General features: G+C 46.3%; 1 protein-coding gene across 1 annotated transcript in view; it reads right to left on the bottom strand.

Moving 5' to 3' along the window:
- The window catches only part of LOC144944318 (voltage-dependent calcium channel subunit alpha-2/delta-2-like), a 107,791-nt gene that overhangs the window by 18,991 nt on the left and 67,807 nt on the right, over nt 1-20,993 (bottom strand). Inside the window, exons 17-30 of the mRNA XM_078872382.1 lie at nt 19,936-20,010; nt 16,691-16,765; nt 15,088-15,159; nt 11,899-11,970; nt 10,744-10,805; nt 10,251-10,327; nt 8,773-8,793; nt 7,381-7,447; nt 6,347-6,444; nt 5,224-5,314; nt 4,027-4,089; nt 3,542-3,642; nt 1,689-1,784; nt 307-404 (exon numbers count right to left, since the gene is read on the bottom strand). Of these exons, the coding sequence (XP_078728508.1) occupies nt 307-404; nt 1,689-1,784; nt 3,542-3,642; nt 4,027-4,089; nt 5,224-5,314; nt 6,347-6,444; nt 7,381-7,447; nt 8,773-8,793; nt 10,251-10,327; nt 10,744-10,805; nt 11,899-11,970; nt 15,088-15,159; nt 16,691-16,765; nt 19,936-20,010 (1,068 nt within the window). The remainder of the gene's footprint in view (nt 1-306; nt 405-1,688; nt 1,785-3,541; nt 3,643-4,026; nt 4,090-5,223; nt 5,315-6,346; nt 6,445-7,380; nt 7,448-8,772; nt 8,794-10,250; nt 10,328-10,743; nt 10,806-11,898; nt 11,971-15,087; nt 15,160-16,690; nt 16,766-19,935; nt 20,011-20,993) is intronic.

Here is a 20,993-nt window from a genome sequence, read left to right on the forward strand (position 1 = left end):
AATTCACGTCACTGTGAAAAACACAACTAAATAAATAAACAGACAAGATGCTTCCATCATATATCTGTCCTTCCACACAGCAAAGTATGTTTTACACTCCTTATAAACCACAAGGCCTTCTGGGAGTTTACGTTTAATGAATCAATGCTGCCGAAATTATTGCATTCCCAGATGGCCTTGTGTGGTGGCCGGGAGCTGTGAAACAAACGTTTGTATACTTTATACGCAGGGAGGAATACACAAAGCATTTGCAGTGCCTGTCCCCGTTATTGTGAGAATCGGGGGGTGGGGGGGCGAGTCGCTCACGTTGCTGCTGCGCTTGCTGCGGCCCTCCCCCGTGTGGTTGCTGGCCAAGAGCTTGAACTTGGCCGTCCAAACCTCCAGCTCGAGCTTGACTCCAACCACTGGGAAACGAGGAAGCCGAGTGCTCGGAGAGAACGCGTGCATACGAGGGGACGCAACGACCCAGAGCCCCACATTGTTCAACGATGTATAATAAACAATTCGAGTGTAATGTATACACCAAACACATTTGACAGCCTATTGGAAAAAAAAGAACTGTTGAAGATGATCGCGCTTTGTATGTAATCATTAAGATAATCTCAATAAATAATCGTCAGATATTTATCCACTGCCAGATGAAGACCTCCCCATGTCGTGTTTGTCAGCGGGGTTGTTTGGCCATACGTCACCACGCTGATAATTGCGGGATGATGAAGGGGGGGGGGGGTGTCAGGACTGGTTCTGATATCACTCACCACTGATGTTAGCCGTGGCCAGGAATTAAACTCCAGTTGCTGGTTTCAACGTACAGAACGCTAACCGCTGCACCACCACTCCGACCCCCCATTTATTAGAAAGGTATTGAGACGATTATGTAGTTACTGCTTTCAATAAATTCGTACAATTATCAGCTTAGTTTAAAAATATTCCAAAACATGTTTTACAGCCATCTAGAGGAAATATCTGAATGCTTCGGTCAACTGGCCTTGAATAAACTGGGCTTCTTTATCTAAGAAACCTTCACAGAGTCCCATGACTTTTTCAGAAGGTCCTTCCAAATTTGTTCGCGGTTAGCGGGGGGGCGGGGGCAACCATTGTGTACATTCCAATCCCGGGTGATGTTTTAACAGATGGTAACTTTGGAGCGACGATGGCGGCACGCAACGGCCTCCTCTTGCGAACGGGCGTCACGGGGGTCTTTAATGTCCACCATGAAGCAGACGGAGCGTATCTTTTAAAATCACCCGAATTAAAAACTCGCATCTTTCCAACTGCTTTTTTGTGTTTTAGTTTTGTTGTCCTCCCCCCCCACCCCTGCACCTCCGATTCACACCGTTGTGCTACGTACGGTGCGAAGGAAGTTCAATATACATGCAAAGCTATTGCACACGCCGCAGGACTAACCAGGGCGGCCGCTGAATTCAAACCATGCAACCTCAAGTGGCGAACTCGCTACCGCTGGGGCCGTTGTGGGGGGGGGGGGGGCGGGGGGGTGGCTTCGTCAGTCAAAGTGAAACACGCCCCGGGTCAAAAACACAGACGAGAGGGAGCAAGAGGCTCCTGCAGCGATAGCGCCGCGTTGAATCTGCCTGCATGCGTGCCGCTGCCAGGCAAAGGCACCACCCCCCTCCCCCCCCGAGATCCCCCTTTGTTTGAGTCGTCGAGTGCAGGGCGGAGGCGAGCACCTGCTGGCTTGAGCACCTTGCCGTCGATCTCCACCTCCACGGCTCTGCTGGCCAAGATGCTAATGTTGGAAGGGTCGTAACTGCCCCCTTTACCGACTAGCGGCAAAAACGACAAGAGCGACAGCAGCAGCAACCGGTAAACAGAGGAGTTAAAACGTAAATATTAACCAGAAATACTGCGTTGCATGCATAATGTAACATTTGTCTACGACGGGTTTATTAACGCCGCACGGAGTGCGTGCTTGGCTTCGGATACCTGAAGTGAAGGTGACCTCTAAAACCAAATGTGACCGAGACAACAATTTCAGATTTCATAATTTCAAGTGTTTGTGTGTGCACCAATTTCGATGTTAATTGCAGGATGGCACAGGTGGTGCATCTGCCAGTCATCTCAGTCAGTTAATCCATAACACATGGGTCCGTTCCGTGACCTCCTGCCTGCCAGCAAACCTTCCACTCCTCGCATGGCCTCACAGTGGCACCTAGCCTGGCACAAGTACTGCGGTGATTTCACCATCACTCAGCAGTGAATCATAGCCATTGGTTGTGATTTGGTTATGGCTATTGCTAAGAATTTCGCTAGATAAAAATTTTTGTACCACTAACTCTATCTTTACCGGTACACTGAGAACAGTCCAATTAACATTTTCTAAATATTTGCAATATTTAAGGATATAATGTGCATTCGTATATTGCACGTATGTGACATAAGGATGGTTCTGATAATTAATGTGCAGGCTGTCAGTTCAGCTGTGTCTATTTTCAGCTCTGCACAAAAATCCCTTCCATCGATTCCGTCTGTCTGTTATCCGACTGCCTCAGGAGCCATGCCACCTTCACGATCTATTTCAGTTCCTCACCGCTAGAAATTCTCACGTAAATTAACCATCTCTAGTAACTATTTTTGTTTTTTTAAACGTATAACACGAGAACCACCTCTACCTCGGGTTCAGAATACACATTAAGGATATGCTTCAGATTTGGAGATCTGAATATGAAAGATATCAATGCTTTACGTTTCAGAGAATATTCAGAAACAGGCGGACGTGCCTCTATCAAGGAATAAAAGAGCACACATGCAAAGGCAAACTTCAGTGAACACAATAAAAATGAGCATGACAGTCCGAGCACAGTTATAATCTACTGATGAAAAATACAAATATAACATTCTCCAGCATATCGCATATATAACAAGTATTTAAAATGTGCTTCTTCCCGCAGCGCAAGATCAATTTATTGGCGTATGTTTAGAATTCTGTGGGATATAGGAGATACCCAAAGGGTGGCTCAGGGTCAGATCACCGAGCCAGCATGCCCATGGGATCCTGGGTTCAAATCTAGGTAGCTGCTTGTGATTAAGCCCAAGCTGACAAGTGTCGTGCGTCGATGGCCTCAGCCTGGTCACCAATGACTGTGCAAAACAGAAAAAAACTCATCGTGAAAATTGAGGCTTTCTGCTTCATTGGGCTAAATTTCAGCTCTCTGCAACACAACATATATTTAACCATAGCAGCGAGTGTGGGAAAGTTCAACCCATAATTGAGTGGTTAAAGACGGTCGCTCGAAATGAATCTCAGAAGCAGTTCACGTATTCTATGAGAAACGTGATCACTTTGTACGAGTACACTCACAGCTCAGGGAGAGTTATGAAAGGATTCTTGGTCTTATGAAAATGCCCAATATTGGAATAAAATTTGGTCCAAAGACAACAAATATTTTAATTTGGGAATTTCTCACGAATATTTCTGCAGCGCATGTACAGCTGTGCCGGGCACATCTAGGTCATGATCTGAACCCAGGATCTGAAGCGATGCTGGCCAATATTGCAGGTGGGCAGCGTTGGTGGCGCATACTGGGAATCACGGGCTTGTAGACAAAGCCCTCATTGTCCAGGCTGCGCTTGTAGTAGCTGGCATTGTACGGCTCCGGTTCCTCGTCCCAGTCTTCAACCTCTCTGCAAACGCACACGTGCACACGGCCCACTCATGACGGAACTCCGCCGCCCAAACCTGCCGCGGTGAATATAGCGGCCTCGAGCGGTCGCTAGGGGCCACGCAAAACTACCGTCGTGCGGCGTGCAGCAAACATTTGTGGCAGCAAAACCAGTTTATACTGTGCATCTAACGCTCCCTCCCCGCCATCCCCGCCTTCACCAACCCGCAGTGGCCAACGAGGCGAGTTATGGTCGTACAACCCCCACGGGCCTGCGCATGGCGTGGAGGAGGCCCTCATTCAGCAAGCAGTGGATTGACAAAAAGGGCTGCAAGCGTACGAAGCGAACGCCAGTGCCGAACGTTGCATGGAATCCGGGGGTGGGGGGGGGGGGGTTAATACTCACTCGAGTGGATAAATACGTGTGACACCCGAGTCGGTCGCGACAAAGAACGTCTTGATCCCGTGCCTGCGGAAATAAAAACGAATCTGAGTCACGGCTGCTGCCCATCGGCATCATTCGGCACGCGTGGCCCCCTGGAGCGGCAGGCGGCCTTTACTCCTGACGGTGGGAACACCGATGCGCTGGCCGCGGGAGAGGTGCAGGACCCAGGGGGTGGGGGAAACGTTTTCCCGATGGGGGGGGGGGGCGGCGGCAGAGAATATAGACGTTCAAAACTATCTTTGGCAGGCCGCGCATTACAAACACACACCTTGGCGCTGTCCGATAATAAAACAAATCGTGCGTAAAAGTTACGAGCGTGTCAACAAGTAGAAAGTCCCTTGCAAATGACCCTCCTGAAAAGAAAGTCTTCATGCTCAAGTGATGCGTTCTTGGATATTTAAATGGTATCATTATTTAATTATACATCACCGAATGTGCCAAGTACTGTCAGTGGCTTAGCTCTAAGGTAAGGGGGTGAGGAACCTTTACCCGACCTGATTCAGAGGTGAATAGGACTATCAGACATCTTCGGGAGGTGGCCACACAAGAACACTCCCTTGGCAGTGATAGAAGTTACGGAGCGCGTGGAAATTGTGAACAGCGTTACCAGATTAAATTTCATACGTAGGCTTGCACCACCAATATTGCGATTCACAATTGAGTTTATTTTGCTTTCGGTCGTGTAAATAACGTGCGTGTCGGAAACCGTCCTCCACTCAGCACAACCAATTCATAAAAAGTGTTTCCAGGTTGGAAATGTTCCCCTCTAGTTCCCGATTTGTGCAGTCAAGATGCTTGCAGTGATGAAGGGAGATACCATCTGTGGGTCATTTCGTAGTTGGGCAGCCTCATGCGGCCAAGGTTCGCCGGAGTTAAACTCACGGGCCGAAGGTTCCCAACTCCTGATATGTAGAATGTTTTGTTGTGCCAATCTATAGAATGTGTAGCGGGGTGAATATATAGCATCTACAGTGGTGTACATTTACAATGTATAATGGTGTGTGTGTGTATATATAACATGTGAGAACTAACAAAATCTATATTGGAACGAATCAAGAGAATCTGCAGTGATGTGAATTTAGGTAACATACAGTGGTGTGAATCTATAGAATGTGCCGTACATTCTTTATTCCTTGTGTAGAACAAGTAAATACGTACGTGCTCTTGTTCAGGTCCTGCCATGCCTCCTTCGCCAACCTGTTGGTGATTTCTACATCCAGGAGGAGGTTATAAATCCACTCCTTTTCACCTGTAAAATAAACCAATAAACACCGCAAACCCATTAACCTTGATTTGTAGCATACAGCTGTGCAGTATTTGCTAGTGGTCTACAGGGCCAAACAAAGCAATCCTGGACCCATGGATTGTCATTTTGGCTTTTGTGTCTTAACAATTTGCATTGATCCCAAAACACACAAAACAGCAGGCAATTAGCGATTAACTGATTAAAATCGATTATTAAGCTCGAGATAGTTGGCATTGAATCGTGCGTGCAATAATTTTATGCAACGGTAGGACTGACAAATGTCCAAGAAGATTAAAAATTATATGCGGTCACATTTAGGCTCACGAAGAAAAGAATGTGAACGAGATGGTATAAATGAGGCAAAAAATAGTCGGTTATCGAATCAAATGGTGATCCCCAAGTCACGACCTCATGCAACCACTCATGCATGGGGAGCGATTCGATCCAGACATTAGTATCGTCGGGAATATGATAAGGTAAGTTCTGTTTTCTTCGACGTATAAATAAATAATTTGCGTACACGGATGATGGAAGTAAGAGCATTTTCAGAACACGATTTAAGGAAACACCATTGCGATGCTACATTTAAACAGCAATACGTCGCCATCGTGAGCAGGTTATCCTTCTACGTGAGCGACAAATATAATACAATTTTGGTGCGTGTATTTATCATCCCTTTTTACACGAAGCTCACAGTGTACATTAAACATTTTCACGAATTTACCTTCTTGCGAGAAGGCAGCCTGCCCTATGGACAGGGTTACCCGACACATAATAACACTCACCTGGCACTCGTCACACATTCACTACTCGCCACTCTCAGACATGAACACTCCCCCCGGGCACACACTCGCACGCATGGCACTCACCAAACACTCACGCTCACCAAATACTCACACTTCACCACTCACCGGGCACTCACCACACACTCACTGATGACAGAACAACACCTGGGAGAGTTCAATGCTCATCAAAAAACGAACAGGGGCAATGCAACGTATTTTTTTTGCCATATTTAACAACATAACGACTCACAGTTGGGTGCATCTGGCGATTTATTATCTATCTCGTCGATGAAGTTGAGGAGGAACTCAGTGTTGTTTCTCACTATTTTCATATTTTTGCAGTACTTCCTGCAGACAAGAGGAAAGAGCGCAGAGGTGAGGTGGGTGCAGGGTAAACCGACGGACCGACAGCTCCAAATTAAAGAGCGCGAAACAAGTGGCTACTGTCCATGTGCGCTCTGCTGCATGCCCCCCCCCCCCCCCCCCATTAGACATTAGCAATTGTGAGCCTCTTACAGTGGTTGGAGAGGTTATTGAGGGAATTACAACGCACGTGGCTTGGCGTACCCCCACACACACAACACACAAAAAATGGCACGGCGAGATTATTTTGACCACGAGTTTTTGACGATTATTCGGGACAATGTCAACCACAACAACAAGTGCAGCAGCAGCAGACAAACAGCAAATTCATCTTATAAGTCTGAATTAGTCGCGTTGATATAAAAATAAATCACGCTGGGAAATGTAGGAAAACACAACACATCGACGAGGACTGGCGGTGTTTGAGGCGGAAGGTCACTCGCCGAGTCACGAGTGGACTTCAAAGTTTGACGTTCACCCTCGACGGCCGACGCAAACGCGGGCACATCGCCATCGGCATGCAGCGTCACCCCCCCCCCCGCCCCCCCACGTCGAGCGACCGCGGCAGCAGCAGCATGCAAGCATCGGTGCCCGCACCGCACGGCCACGGGTCGAGCAGCACAAGGCGTTGCACGTCACATCACACAAACACGGCGCATGCTTTACACGCCCCTCCCCCAACGCCCCCCCCGTCCTCCCACCCACCAAAAAAATCACAACAAGACGTTCACGCATGCAGTCACGAGTAAAGCTCCCCCCCCGACCCTCTGCAAGCATGGCGTTTGAAAACAAACAAAAATCATGGTCCGCAACGGATCGAGGAAGGCGAAAGGATCATTTATGGAGGCATTCGAGAGAGAGCAACCCAACACGGCATGCCACACATGGCGATGAGAGGGAGAAAAACACACACGTGGCTACCTGGGGGCTATGAATACATGTCCCCTGGTTTCAGAGTGGGAAGATGGAGGTAACATGGACGAAAAATCTGCAATAAAAAGGAACAGCATCCAAGGAACAACCATCAAGGACTGCAGAATGGTAGGGGGCTGATGCGGTGGACAGGGAATAGCCATTCTTCAAATCCGTAAACCGGCACTCTATTTTAAGCTGCATCAAGGAGCTGCTGTTGCACGTAGACCGTATTATACATTTTACCGCGCGCCAGCAAAGGAATGTAAATTTTAGCAACGCTTTACGAGATAACTTGTATATGCTCTACAACTGAGTTTTTAAACAAGGACCACCCCCCTCCCTCGTGGTCTTTCTCCGTGTTTAAGAGGCACTCATCAAGGGGAGCAGTGCTTCATCACGAAGCCTGGTGCCTCCGCGTTCCAAACACGGCTCTGTCCATTTGCCAGTCTCCTCTTAGTCTGTGTGAGCGCACACACCGCAGTGCCAACACAGACACATTTGACAAGATGCTGCATCATTATGAATGTAAATGCCCGTGTATCTGCATGAGTTGCCGCCGACCCGAGTTTGATTCACGGCCACGGTTAATATTAGCGGGGATATCTGAACCGTTCCTGGACCCCCCCTCCCCAGCTGCTTCATCAATCCGCACCGACCAGCGGAGTGAAGCATGGTCAAACAACCTCCCATGGCTGATACAGGATGGGCCGGGCCTTAATCCAGCAGTGGATTGACAGAGGGCTGGATTACCATTACAATTTACGCGAAAATCGAAATCAAACAAGGCAACTTTCACGGCTTTAACTTACACACATTCCGCATGACGTCTCGAATGGCTAAACAACAGAGAATGTTTTTTACAAGATGTCGCATTAATCGCGACCTCGTAACGTGAACAGGATCATGACAAGGCGTTTTAGGATAATGAGACACGTAATCTGACTTGCCAACTGAACAGGGCAATGATGGGGGTGGAGAGGGGGTGGGTATAGGGGAGGGGAATGGGTGGTGGTGGGTGGTGTGGGTAGGTGGGTGGGTGGTGTGGCTCGGGGGAGGGGGGGAGGGTTAGGGGACGCATTGCCGAGACGACGGTACCGTCGTTAGCGTTCGGCGCTGCCCTCCACCCGAGACTTACGGCACAGGGGTTCGGAGAACGAGACGAAATATGCACAGACGCCGCGTTGTAACTCGATGTGGGAAGAGAGAGAATACTGGGAGAGGTCAGTCGTGGACATATTTCGGGGAAAACACGCTACCGCTCGCTCTGGGAGGGTGACATAGGAGGGGCAGTAACAGCGAGGGTGGATGGGCAAGCAGGCTGGGAAGAGGACGGTAGGAAAGGCACCAAATGTACAGGTTCGGGAAGACAGGGTGGGGGACTAATAGTCAAATACTTGCCCTTATTTTTGTTCAGATTGGCTGTACGAGTCCATCAGAGAGAGAGAGAGAGAAAGCAGAAAAGGGTTGGGAGGGGATGGGTTACAAACAATATTTTATTCAATTACGACTTGAATAAAAATATTGTGTGTGCATCATACCGCAAATACTCGCCACCAACAAACACAGTGAGTTCAGACCAGTCAGAGCCCTGCGCTTTTGGCTTGCACAGGGCCAGAAGAACAAAAGGTAAAATAAAATAACTAAATAAGTAACGAATAAAAGGGTGCAAGCTTAGAAGCAATGATTCCAAAGCTGCATCTCGCTACCGACGCTTGCAAGGTACACTACGTGACAGTGAGGCCCTATCTGAGTGTTGACAAGCTAGGTCGGGCAATGAAAGTCATTTTCAGCAAGGTAATTTTTACACATCTAACCAAGATGCAGAATGATGGGGGGAAATCTATGAGATGGTTACGTGCGCTATAAACATCTGAAAATAGTTTTTTTTTTAAAGATCACAAATACAAACGATGCCTGCGATGCTCTCTATATGCCTGTAATCCAATTGTTAATTGTAAAAGGTAGCTATTTCCCAGAATCACGAGGGTCACTAATTACATTGGGAGATAATTTTATCAGATTTAAAATCCAATCTCAGCCAAGAGTTTTTTTTGCATCAACAGTCTAAAGTTAATCCATTATTTGATTAATGTGGCACAGACTTGCTACTGTTCAGCCATCTCTGCAGAATATAAAACAATATCACCCTGGGAACACAGCGCCAGCATTTCGAGTTATTCCCAATCAATGGACAGCGTACGCATACTTTAGTTGCTTCCTTCAAAGCTAGACAAAGATGTGCAAAAATGGCAGTAATCGCTCTACTGCTGTGACGTCAAAGGAAAAAGGGGAATGGAAATAAAGAAAAAAAATTGAAGACTAAGTAAAAACAACATGGACATTATTTTAAGTGTAAACATGTTGGAAAATTTTTTCTAATCATTTTTTTTACCGTTCACCTCTCCTTAGCGCGATTAATAGTGCATGTTCAAAACCTGTTTGTTTACGCATCACCGGCTGATACAAACATTAAACACTCTGACTCGCACGCTGCTCGTGTTGGTTATGTCTTGCAAAGGTCTACTCATTTTTCATCCGACAGCATTTAGTAAATCACGTCAGTGGCTCGTTTAAATCCAACGCACATAAATAAATAACAATACGCATTTAAAAAATAAAATCACCGCTTTGGAATCATTTGTTGTGACATCATTTAACAGAAAGAGGACAGCCGTTTTCCAAATATAGATAATATAGGAAATTGAATAAAGTTGAAAATAAAGGCATAAGGTCAACGCAACAATGAAAACATTTACTATCTTGCAGAAAGAGGAGTCCGTGGACGTGCCGCTGTTGGGAACCGCATGTCGCCTACAAAGACAGCAGGGTCACGCGACAGGGGGTGTGTGCGCGGGTGGCTCTGCTGTGCGCCTTACACTTGGCTTGCGTGATATCGTCACTCAGCCGGGCCTTGATGCGGTAGAGACTGTACGAGGGCATCACCAAGGCCAAGCTGCGGGCACACAGAGGGGGGAGGGTGGGGACAGGGCAGCCAGAGCGCGCCACTCACCGACGACACACTGCATATGTTGAACGTCTTTCGCATCGTTCACGTTGATTCGCAGTTTCGTTAAAAAAGCAGATACTCTAAACAAAGCCGAAGTGATTTTCCTGCTCAAAAGATCCACATTCCTAGAGCGGGTCCAACCGTGTTGACTTCGCCACTAGGTGGTAATCATATTATCAACCCCAGTGGAATGATGGGGCTGAGTCAAGCCCCAACCGGGACTTTAAACCTGCAACCTTCCGATTGTGCTGCTCACTCTACCACCGAGCCAACAGGCCGGGTAAGACCCCAACACCAACGTGCTCATCATCAACGGCTGCGCAGTTTCCCAGTGGGGTATTTTGATTAAAAAGAAGGGGTACCTGTAGTCTGTCTCCCGCACTCGCTTCCACGTGTACGTCCTCAAACCTTTATCCACGTATCTCTGTAAAAGAACCGGGGGTCACGTTAAGGCCTTCTGTTGCACACAGGAACTGGCCTTTGCTTTGATGTGCACAGTACTCGAAACAGATAATGCACGCTCATACCCATTCCCACAGAGGATTCAAAAAAACTCTTTGTTAAGCTGCTGGATAAGCAACATAGACAAATCGATGGTTTAATCATTGGAATGTATCCATCATGCCACTTCTCCACCCATAACAACAATTCAAGATATTAAATCATCTATATAAAAGGATCTGTAGATAACGTACGTAAGAAGTAATGCGGCCTTCGCAACTGCTTGCTCACGCCACTGCCAGCGGGATAGCATCCACGACGGTGAGCTCTGGAGGGTATTTTGGCCTACTCTTCCTCATTGACCAAACGCGTTGGAAGGAGTGGGCGTACTCACACTCTACCCCCACCGCACGTGGCCGAACGATCAACCAGCCGTGACGTACCCACGAATATTGCTAAAGTGGACAGAGGTGGCGGCATTTAAAAAAGAAAAAAACTCGTACCTTTGTTTCAACTGTCACGCCGAGCATAAATCGGGGGAAAAGGGGTGGAAATTCAAATGGATGTAGAAGGTTGGAGAGGCACGGAAATTTAGGAACGTTGTTAAGGGAAGTGACTTGTCAATTGCAGAGGACAGAAGGAATTATTTACTATTTTTTTAATTTTACCAGGTAAGGCCCACACTGAGCTCTGTAGCTCTTTTTCAGAAGCAACCTGTCCATCACAAATGATAGCTCAACGAAGTGGCTCTTAACGTGGAAATTCATAGCAGCCGAATACTCTACTATACGCCCGTTTCTAAACGCGGAGGGGAATAAAAAAGAAACCTGACGATTACGCCGACGTTGAAAATGCTAAAGACGACGGTGATGTTGACGACGGTTGGGGTAACGCACGCGGTTCCGCGGACCGGTGCACAATGAAGGAGCAAGCGTACACGCGTTTTTAGGTCTGAATCTAAAGAAAGGAATGGGATCGGTAGAGTGGACGATGACCAATGGGAGGGAATTCTGAATGACGGGGGTGGGGGTGGGGGGGGGATGCAAAAGTGAAGGAAAAACAAAAAATCATCTTGCCTCATCCAATGACTTGATTAGCGTTTCAAACGTCTTTGTGCCAGATTCTCCTTTGATCATGAGCTCTCTAATCTGAAAAGAAAAAAAAGACAAAACAGACCGATGCACATCGTCAAAGCTGCGAATCAAAGGTGTCCCTGAGAATGGTGATCGATGCGCCTCTGCTCATGGATTCACTCGAGTTGGCGTTGTTCCATCGCTTCCCTACAATTCGTTTAGATCACAGTGTTGAGTCTATGAGCAGTGTTGAGTCTATGGGCAGTGTTGAGTCTATGGGCAGTGTTGAGTCTATGGGCAGTGTTGAGTATATGGGCAGTGTTGAGTCTATGGGCAGTGTTGAGTCTATGGGCAGTGTTGAGTCTATGGGCAGTGTTGAGTCTATGGGCAGTGTTGAGTCTATGGGCAGTGTTGAGTCTATGGGCAGTGTTGAGTCTATGGGCAGTGTTGAGTCTATGGGCAGTGTTGAGTCTATGGGTAGTGTTGAGTCTATGGGCAGTGTTGAGCTATGGGCAGTGTTGAGTCTATGGTGCAGTGTTGAGTCTATGGGTACTGTTGAGTCTATGGGCAGTGTTGAGTCTATGGTGCAGTGTTGAGTCTATGGGCAGTGTTAAAATAATCATCATAATCATTATCGTGAACTTGACACGGAGACGCATTCAACGTTAAGGACTCGCCGTTCGACTAGATTAACAAATGCATACCGTGTTCAATAGCCTAATTTCATGACAGAACACTTCTCTCCCCTCGCACTTCTTCCCACAGTCTCTTTTTTCAACTTTCCCAATTTACTCGATTCAAATAAAACACTTTCGTTCTCATCTGCTGTACAATCATTATTACTCTCTTCGGCCGGCTGCTTTGCATCATGGGTCCTCCTTGAGCCTGTTCTCAGCAATTGTGATAAAAAAAAAATCATCATAATCAATTAACAGCTTACCCATGGTGCCAGTGAAAGGCAGAGAGAAAGTAATGTACCCCCAAGTCATCATTATGCAGGAGTTGGCTTTTAAACATATCAAAGACACTCACTAATTGACAGCCAGTAAGATCCGTCAGTCCGCGGCATCGGGTACGCGATGTACTTGCACACGTGATTCGCAGGAGCCACGTGTGATTGGCCAAACACTTTCACAGACAGTACTCCCATAATTGAAGCCAAGATACCTAATTTCCATCAAAACTGTCAACCAGGCTTTGCTAACCAAGGAACAGCTCAGGAACAACCGCATGATAAGGCCTTGATCCACACACTCAATATATAAAATGGCTCCATGGTGTTAGCCTCTGTTGCTCCATCGCTGCTAGCTCTTGCTCCTTGGCAGATGGTGATAGTCTGGATGTATGTTGAACTTCTGATGCACTGCATGTAGCCAACCATGCTAATCGGAGGTGCGGTGTTGAGTCTATGGGCAGTGTTGAGTCTATGGGCAGTGTTGAGTCTATGGGTAGTGTTGAGTCTATGGGCAGTGTTGAGTCTATGGGCAGTGTTGAGTCTATGGGCAGTGTTGAGTCTATGGGCAGTGTTGAGTCTATGGGCAGTGTTGAGTCTAAGGGCAGTGTTAAGTCTATGGGTAGTGTTGAGTCTATGGGCAGTGTTAAGTCTATGGGGAGTGTTGAGTCTATGAGCAGTGTTGAGTCTATGGGCAGTGTTGAGTCTATTGGCAGTGTTAAGTCTATGGGGAGTGTTGAGTCTATGGGCAGTGTTGAGTCTATGGGCAGTGTCAAGTCTATGGGTAGTGTTGAGTCTATGGGCAGTGTTGAGTCTATGGGCAGTGTTGAGTCTATGGGCAGTGTTGAGTCTATGGGCAGTGTTAGTCTATGGGTAGTGTTGAGTCGATGAGCAGTGTTGAGACTATGGGCAGTGTTAGTCTATGGGTAGTGTTGAGTCTATGGTGCAGTGTTGAGTCTATGGTGCAGTGTTGAGTCTATGGGTAGTGTTGAGTCTATGGGCAGTGTTAATCTATGGGCTGTATGTATGTTGAACTTCTTTTGCACCGTACGTAGCCAACCGTGCTAATCGGAGGTGAGGGGGAAGGACAACAAATTAAAGACAAAAAGTAGGTCGATAGAAATTAGTTTCAATTAAAAAATGGTAAGGAAGCGATGCTTCAAGTTGGTTAATAAATCACCATCCTGGTTATGACTGTGGTGTGTGTTAACCAGTGCACGTTCACGATCACGTGACGTCATTCGCAAGAGTAGGCCATTGTACACCACATTTTACTCAATGTGAATCTGTAACGCCATCGTCACCTCCCCCTCGGACCCCCCCCCTGAAAAGAAGCCATCAGACACATTGTGGCTATCCTGGGTAAAATAAGCACATAAGAGAAATATACAGTGAGCTGATGTTTCAGGCAATAACTCTGTCATACATGCGCAATTTATTTTACTTTCTCAAGATTTATTTGATGATCGATATCAACCAACAGAAAACTGCTTATTATGTCAATTCCAATCGGTTGTTTTCGTTTTCAACTTCATTAATATGTTCATAATATAGGTTTTGTTGGGTTATATCGCGTAAATATAAATGTGTCATTAAACCCGCCATCACCCGACACAGCCAATTAGTAAGGTTCGTCACGTAAACACAACATGCCAATGAGTCACTAGTACAGCACACCGGTGTGTTGGAGAGCCAGGCCACAACATTTACAATCTGAGTACGACGTTTCACCAGTAATTACAACCAGCTTCATCAGGCAGACAGCCAGATTTGTGGAGAAATCCTCCTCTTTCCTTCCTTGAATAGAGGGGTAGATGTGATGACGTCACTTGTGAGCCCTTCATGTGCGAAGGGGGGGGATTAATGAATGCATATAAATTACAATGGGTATCCATTACCGGTTGGATTATTCATAAGGTAATCAACGTAGATTATACGCATGCAAATTGTTCTTTATTAATATGTCCTAGGTTTCCCTGGGAACCCAACGAGTAATAATGTCCAACTGTTAAGTCGGTCACCCTTTCCGCTCTCTCTCTGCTCTGAAGGACAACAGCGGGACAAACCACCAGCAGTGCTGCTCCTGGAATGGCTCGGCACGGCTTGGGCGTGCTTATCGACGGTCATGGAAACGCAGCATAAAGGAACCACATTTGGGGGGGGAGTATAGTTGGGCAAGCAGTTTTTGATGGGCCAACTCGAAGCACCGAAAGCAGGAAAAATCGTCGCGCGTTTTTTACCTCCACTTTGATGTCATTCTCCAGCTCGGCGTCCAGGAAGTCGAGCGTCACTGGCTCAGAAAAGCTCGCAAGCTTGAGTCGAGGGGGACAAACGAGAACGTGCGTTAAAAAAAAAAACGTCCAGTAGCTTGCGAGGAGTGTCCATCTCCCGATCCTTGTTCCAATAACACGATCCGCTCAAGCAGGCCAACTGGGGTGGAAAAACCAGGCTGGATAGATGAGAAGCCGCTTCCACCAATTTTTTTGTAATCGCATTTAGGATCGAAGCTTTTTGCGAGTCGTGCGATTGCTCACTCAAGCCACTGTTGGCAGGAGGGGCTCCCCCTTCAGGGAGCTCTAGTAAGCACCTCTATATCGTTTGGATTTTGGCCTACTCTTCCACGCTGACCAGACGTCACCATCGCACTGCACTGCAAGTGACGTGCCGATCGAGTAACGGCGGTGAACCCGTAGATACTGCTGGGAATTAAAAATGCCGCCCTTTCTTCAACTGCTGCGTCGGAAGATTGCAACCAGCAGCCTCTGGATTGCGAGTCCAGTGTGCTGACCGTGGCACCACGTGGGCGGCATTCCACTTTCGAATTTCTGTAATCAAATCGGCAAGGAATGTTGCAAAAACTTCAAGCCACTTGCTTTGGAGTAGTGATTCTTAACATGGGCTGAATGCATCTCCTGGGGGTGCAAGATGCCCATTCTGGGGGTGCGAGACATGGCCACATTTTTTTAGAAGGTAAATCATCGAAACACAAATTAAGCACGGGCACGTAAGCACAACTACTTTGTTTCACCAAACCCACGTATTTATTCACATTGTACATTTTTTTTACGATTGAAAACCGAAGGTGATGCAAGTCTGCAGTCAAGGTTAAGAAGTTTAGGCTATGTTAAACGAACAGTGCAGTCTCCTGTCATTAACAATACACGTCTGGTCAACGTAGATTAAAAACAACGAACCTAATACAAATGCCGATTGCACTTTTGTTTTCAAAATAAACGTTGCCTTGTGGGATTGTTACTGGAATGAAAGCGTTGTTAAATCCAAAGCACAACGGAGGCAATACAAATTAAACTGTGTTACTTTATAAACCACATCTGACCGATGACTTTGTTCAAGGAAATAATTAAACATATCCCCGTGCACGAACCACTAAATGGTACTGGGAAACAGTTCAAGCAGCAAAGAGAAAGCGTCATGCAATAACATTTTAAATAAACACCAAAGCAATGGTGCTTTGCTTTTGTTTAAATAGGGTTAAACAGAGCAGTGCACCACCGAACTAACCGGTGCAAAAATACATAATTACACACTCCATTATACATCGGCAAAACACGAACTCACAGCCACAACATGATTTTTTTTTTAAACAAATATAGAAAGTATATAGCTTTTTTTCCCTTTGCACAACATTTAAAATTGTTTACGTTCATGAGTATTCATGTGATGGGTTATTTGGGTGGCAGATTTGTGGCAGAAAGGCCCCACGCGTTTAAGCAAAAACAAAATTGACTTAATGCTAGTGATAGCAAGTGGTTCACAGTAGATGGGTTTTCAGCCATGCGTCGGTAATTAAACACTGTGATCATGTCATGTGCGAATGAATACCTTGGGCAGCAAGTTGGGGTGCAGAAACACGTATCCGTTGGGATCGATAGCAAAGAAGTACCCATTTGCACCGAGCTGCAACGCAAAATACCCACACAATACACCCATCTGTCAAAATAATCATCAGCATTACCAGCATCGCCGTCATTATCGTGATCAACTTTGCTGCTATTCTGACCCAGAGGAGTCTCTTTCTGCCGAGTAAGCAGGTGTTCTCACCGCACGAAGAAGTCACAATGGGGCCATCCGATAATTCAGCAGTTGTTGGTATTTGTCCAAGTTTTGCCCAAAGCTGCTGGTGAAATTAATCAACGCTATAACGGCACGGTTGTTCACACCCTCCCGAATCAGTAGTCAGTGTATTCTTTCGTAGGGATTCTCGTGCGCATTCAAAGTAGAGATTCCTAACAGCAGTCTCCAGAGATAGTCCATGAAACACGAAAGTCTAGCCAACTCGGCAAACACTGCCAAACGTGTTCACCAAACACACGTGAACGTGAGAAAAAAAAAGATAGTTTTCACCAAACAACTTTAAATCTCGACATTAATTCTGTGCTGTTGCGGTGGGTCTTGGGTTTTGAAATTCATGAATAATAAGCTCGCAAATTCTGGACCAGTCGACGGAAAGCATTTGTTAAAACGAATGCTGTTCAAAAACGTTGTTATAGAAGACCCGAGCATTTTATTGTGTTATTACGCAGTGAGGCATTATCTTTTCTGTTGAACTTAATAAACAGAAGGCAGTTGTCTTAAAGCCCCTGAGGAACAAGACAGCAGGAGGCAATGGCGGCTGGCCATAACTGCACTGACGGTTTCCGTGCGTCTCATTGTCCTGTTCCTCTGATTAGCATACATTGTGTCCTGCTCTTCCAAATCGCACCTCGGATTCGCACGGTTGGCTACGCAGGAAAGCAGTTCAACATATCTACATATGTTATCGTCAAATAATATGGCCACAACTTTGACCCTTTTGAGTTGGTGGTTAACATCAAGGCTGTGTGCGTTATACACGCAGTGTGGTGATGTCAGGCGACAGCTAAGGCATGATTGGGAGGACCAAGCAAATTGACATTCGTGCCTTTTGTCGCCTAGAAATGATCTTTTTGCCTGTACTATTACTCTGCTACACACTCTTCCGTCGTTTATTAAAAAAACGTGTGAGGATATGAGACGGATCCGTGCATATGTGTAACGACTCCGATGACAAAGTAATAAGAAGAGCCACTTTTATTGAAACACTTCTAAAATAAGGAACCCAACTAAAGACTTCCACAAAAAGGGACCCGAAGCTTCGTTCTTGTCTTCCCTGCTTGTACCTTCCTCCGAGCGTCCCCACTCCTCGTGCTCTCCCCTTATATATCCCCTTAGCCCCTTACTCGAACCTTCTTGTCCTTGTTTTTTACCTTTAGACAATCCCTGTCCATTCCCTCTAACGGATCCTTTCTATTTTCCCGTTTTCTCGTTCAACCCTTATTCTCCAATCTCTTTAAAAATCTGCCTCCTGACCAATCACCATGGAGGACTCTTTCTTCCAATCAGACACCTTTGTTTATTTGTAAATATCCGTTAGGCTGCATATGGCTTGAGGTCATTTTTCGGTCATTACACACATGCATTACACACATGCATTACACACATGCATCACACACATGCATTACACACATGCATCACACACATGCATCACACACATGCATCACACACATGCATTACACACATGCATCACACACATGCATTACACACATGCATCACACACATGCATTACACACATGCATCACACACATGCATCACACACATGCATTACACACATGCATCACACACATGCATTACACACATGCATTACACACATGCATCACACACATGCATCACACACATGCATTACACACATGCATTACACACATGCATTACACACATGCATCACACACATGCATTACACACATGCATCACACACATGCATTACACACATGCATCACACACATGCATTACACACATGCATTACACACATGCATTACACACATGCATTACACACATGCATCACACACATGCATCACACACATGCATCACACACATGCATTACACACATGCATCACACACATGCATTACACACATGCATTACACACATGCATTACACACATGCATTACACACATGCATTACACACATGCATCACACACATGCATTACACACATGCATTACACACATGCATCACACACATGCATTACACACATGCATTACACACATGCATTACACACATGCATTACACACATGCATTACACACATGCATCACACACATGCATTACACACATGCATCACACACATGCATTACACACATGCATTACACACATGCATCACACACATGCATTACACACATGCATTACACACATGCATCACACACATGCATTACACACATGCATTACACACATGCATTACACACATGCATTACACACATGCATTACACACATGCATTACACACATGCATTACACACATGCATTACACACATGCATTACACACATGCATTACACACATGCATCACACACATGCATTACACACATGCATTACACACATGCATTACACACATGCATTACACACATGCATTACACACATGCATCACACACATGCATTACACACATGCATTACACACATGCATGAATCATGTCGCAATCCACACGGCTGGCGCACATCCAGTTTTGCACAATTTCACTGTTTGGCCCCTGATGGTCCCCACGGTGTGTTCCATGCAGTGGCTTTGGCCCAAATCATCAAAGTGACCAACAACATTTGATTCAAATGTTTGTTTGCATCCGTATGCAAAACACTTCCGATGATCCATAACGGGAGAACTTCTCCACAAATGTGTCTGTCGCCTGATGATGCTAGTTGTAATTACTGGCGAAACGTCGTACTCAAATTGTAAATGTTGTGGGTTTACTCTCCAACACACCGGTGTGCTGAACTAGCAATGAATTGGCATGTTTTGTTTTCGTGACGAACCTTACTAATTGGCTGCATCGGGTGGTGGCGGGTTTAATTACTGATTTATATTCACGCGATCTAACCCAAAAAACCTTTGCTATGGATAATATTGGTCGCGAAAGCCTACATGTCAAACTGACTTCCAATTATTCCAACGTTGACACATGTAGCATACCCGCTGCTGCTCAGCACAGATTACAAGTGGCATTACAGAAGTTCGAGCAGATTAACGCGCAGGTAACCGAAGCTGCAGCAAGCGGACGACTCGCGACTTACAATATACTCCTTGGTGAGTCTCTTTACATCCTCCAGAGACACGTCGACACCCATCACACCTAGGATCAGCTGATTCTGGAAACCACAGGGAACGAATTAGCTAGAGGCGCTGACCACTAAAAACACGAGCACGATAAGATACACGCACGCGTTTTTAAATGCTTGTCAACGTCGGTGCAAAGTGTGAACGCATTAGTTCTGTCCGGCCGTCTGTCGTGGGTCACGACAACTCTCATGACAATGATCTGATCTAAATAACAAATTAGTTGAAAGTAAACACATTCCTGAGGAGGGAGCTGGTAGGAACGTTGGGTTGCTCGGTCAATGGCCAGGGTCAACGGCGGCGTGGTGTATTCCGCAAATATAGCCGACTGTGAGGGCGGGCACAAGCCAGCGTGAGTAGGTTAAACGTTGAGTTTTATAAGGGCACCACGGGGGTGACCAGCCCCTCCCCACCCAGCCCCACCCCTCCCACCCCCCCACCCAGCCCCACCATCCCCATCCAGCCCCTCCCCACCCAGCCCCTCCCAAACCTCCCCATCCAGCCCCTCCCCAACCTCCCCTCTCTACCCAGCCCCACCTCTCCCATTTTTGGATGCACGACGGACGGACGGACACAATAATCCCCTGTAGGCTGGTGGAACCAGGTGGTTCCTACCAGTATCAAGGACTTAGAACGCAGGTGAGTGGCACCTCCGTGTGAAGGACCGTGGGCCATTGCCCCAAAACGTCGCCAACTAATTATTTTCAACGCGGTATTTTAATGACACAGAATGTGTTCGCTTGTTCTTGTGATTTGTGCTCGTGCGCCACTGCCAATGCAGAATCCCAATATTTATTGAGACTGGCGGAGGAATCCGATGAGCTGTGAAGCTCTTTTTCACAGATGTCCAGCAGGGGGTGGGGGTCAGCAAGTTATAACCAAAAAAAATAAACAAATAAAGAAGCAGCAGCATCATTGATATAGTGTGTACAGTAAAACCTTGGATTGAGTGTAACTTGGTCTGCTATTGTTTTGCAAGACGAGCAATTTGTTTTAGTAAATATTAATTTGATAA

Source organism: Lampetra fluviatilis, chromosome 34 (assembly GCF_964198595.1).
Source record: "Lampetra fluviatilis chromosome 34, kcLamFluv1.1, whole genome shotgun sequence".
NCBI classification, from domain to species: domain Eukaryota; kingdom Metazoa; phylum Chordata; class Hyperoartia; order Petromyzontiformes; family Petromyzontidae; genus Lampetra; species Lampetra fluviatilis.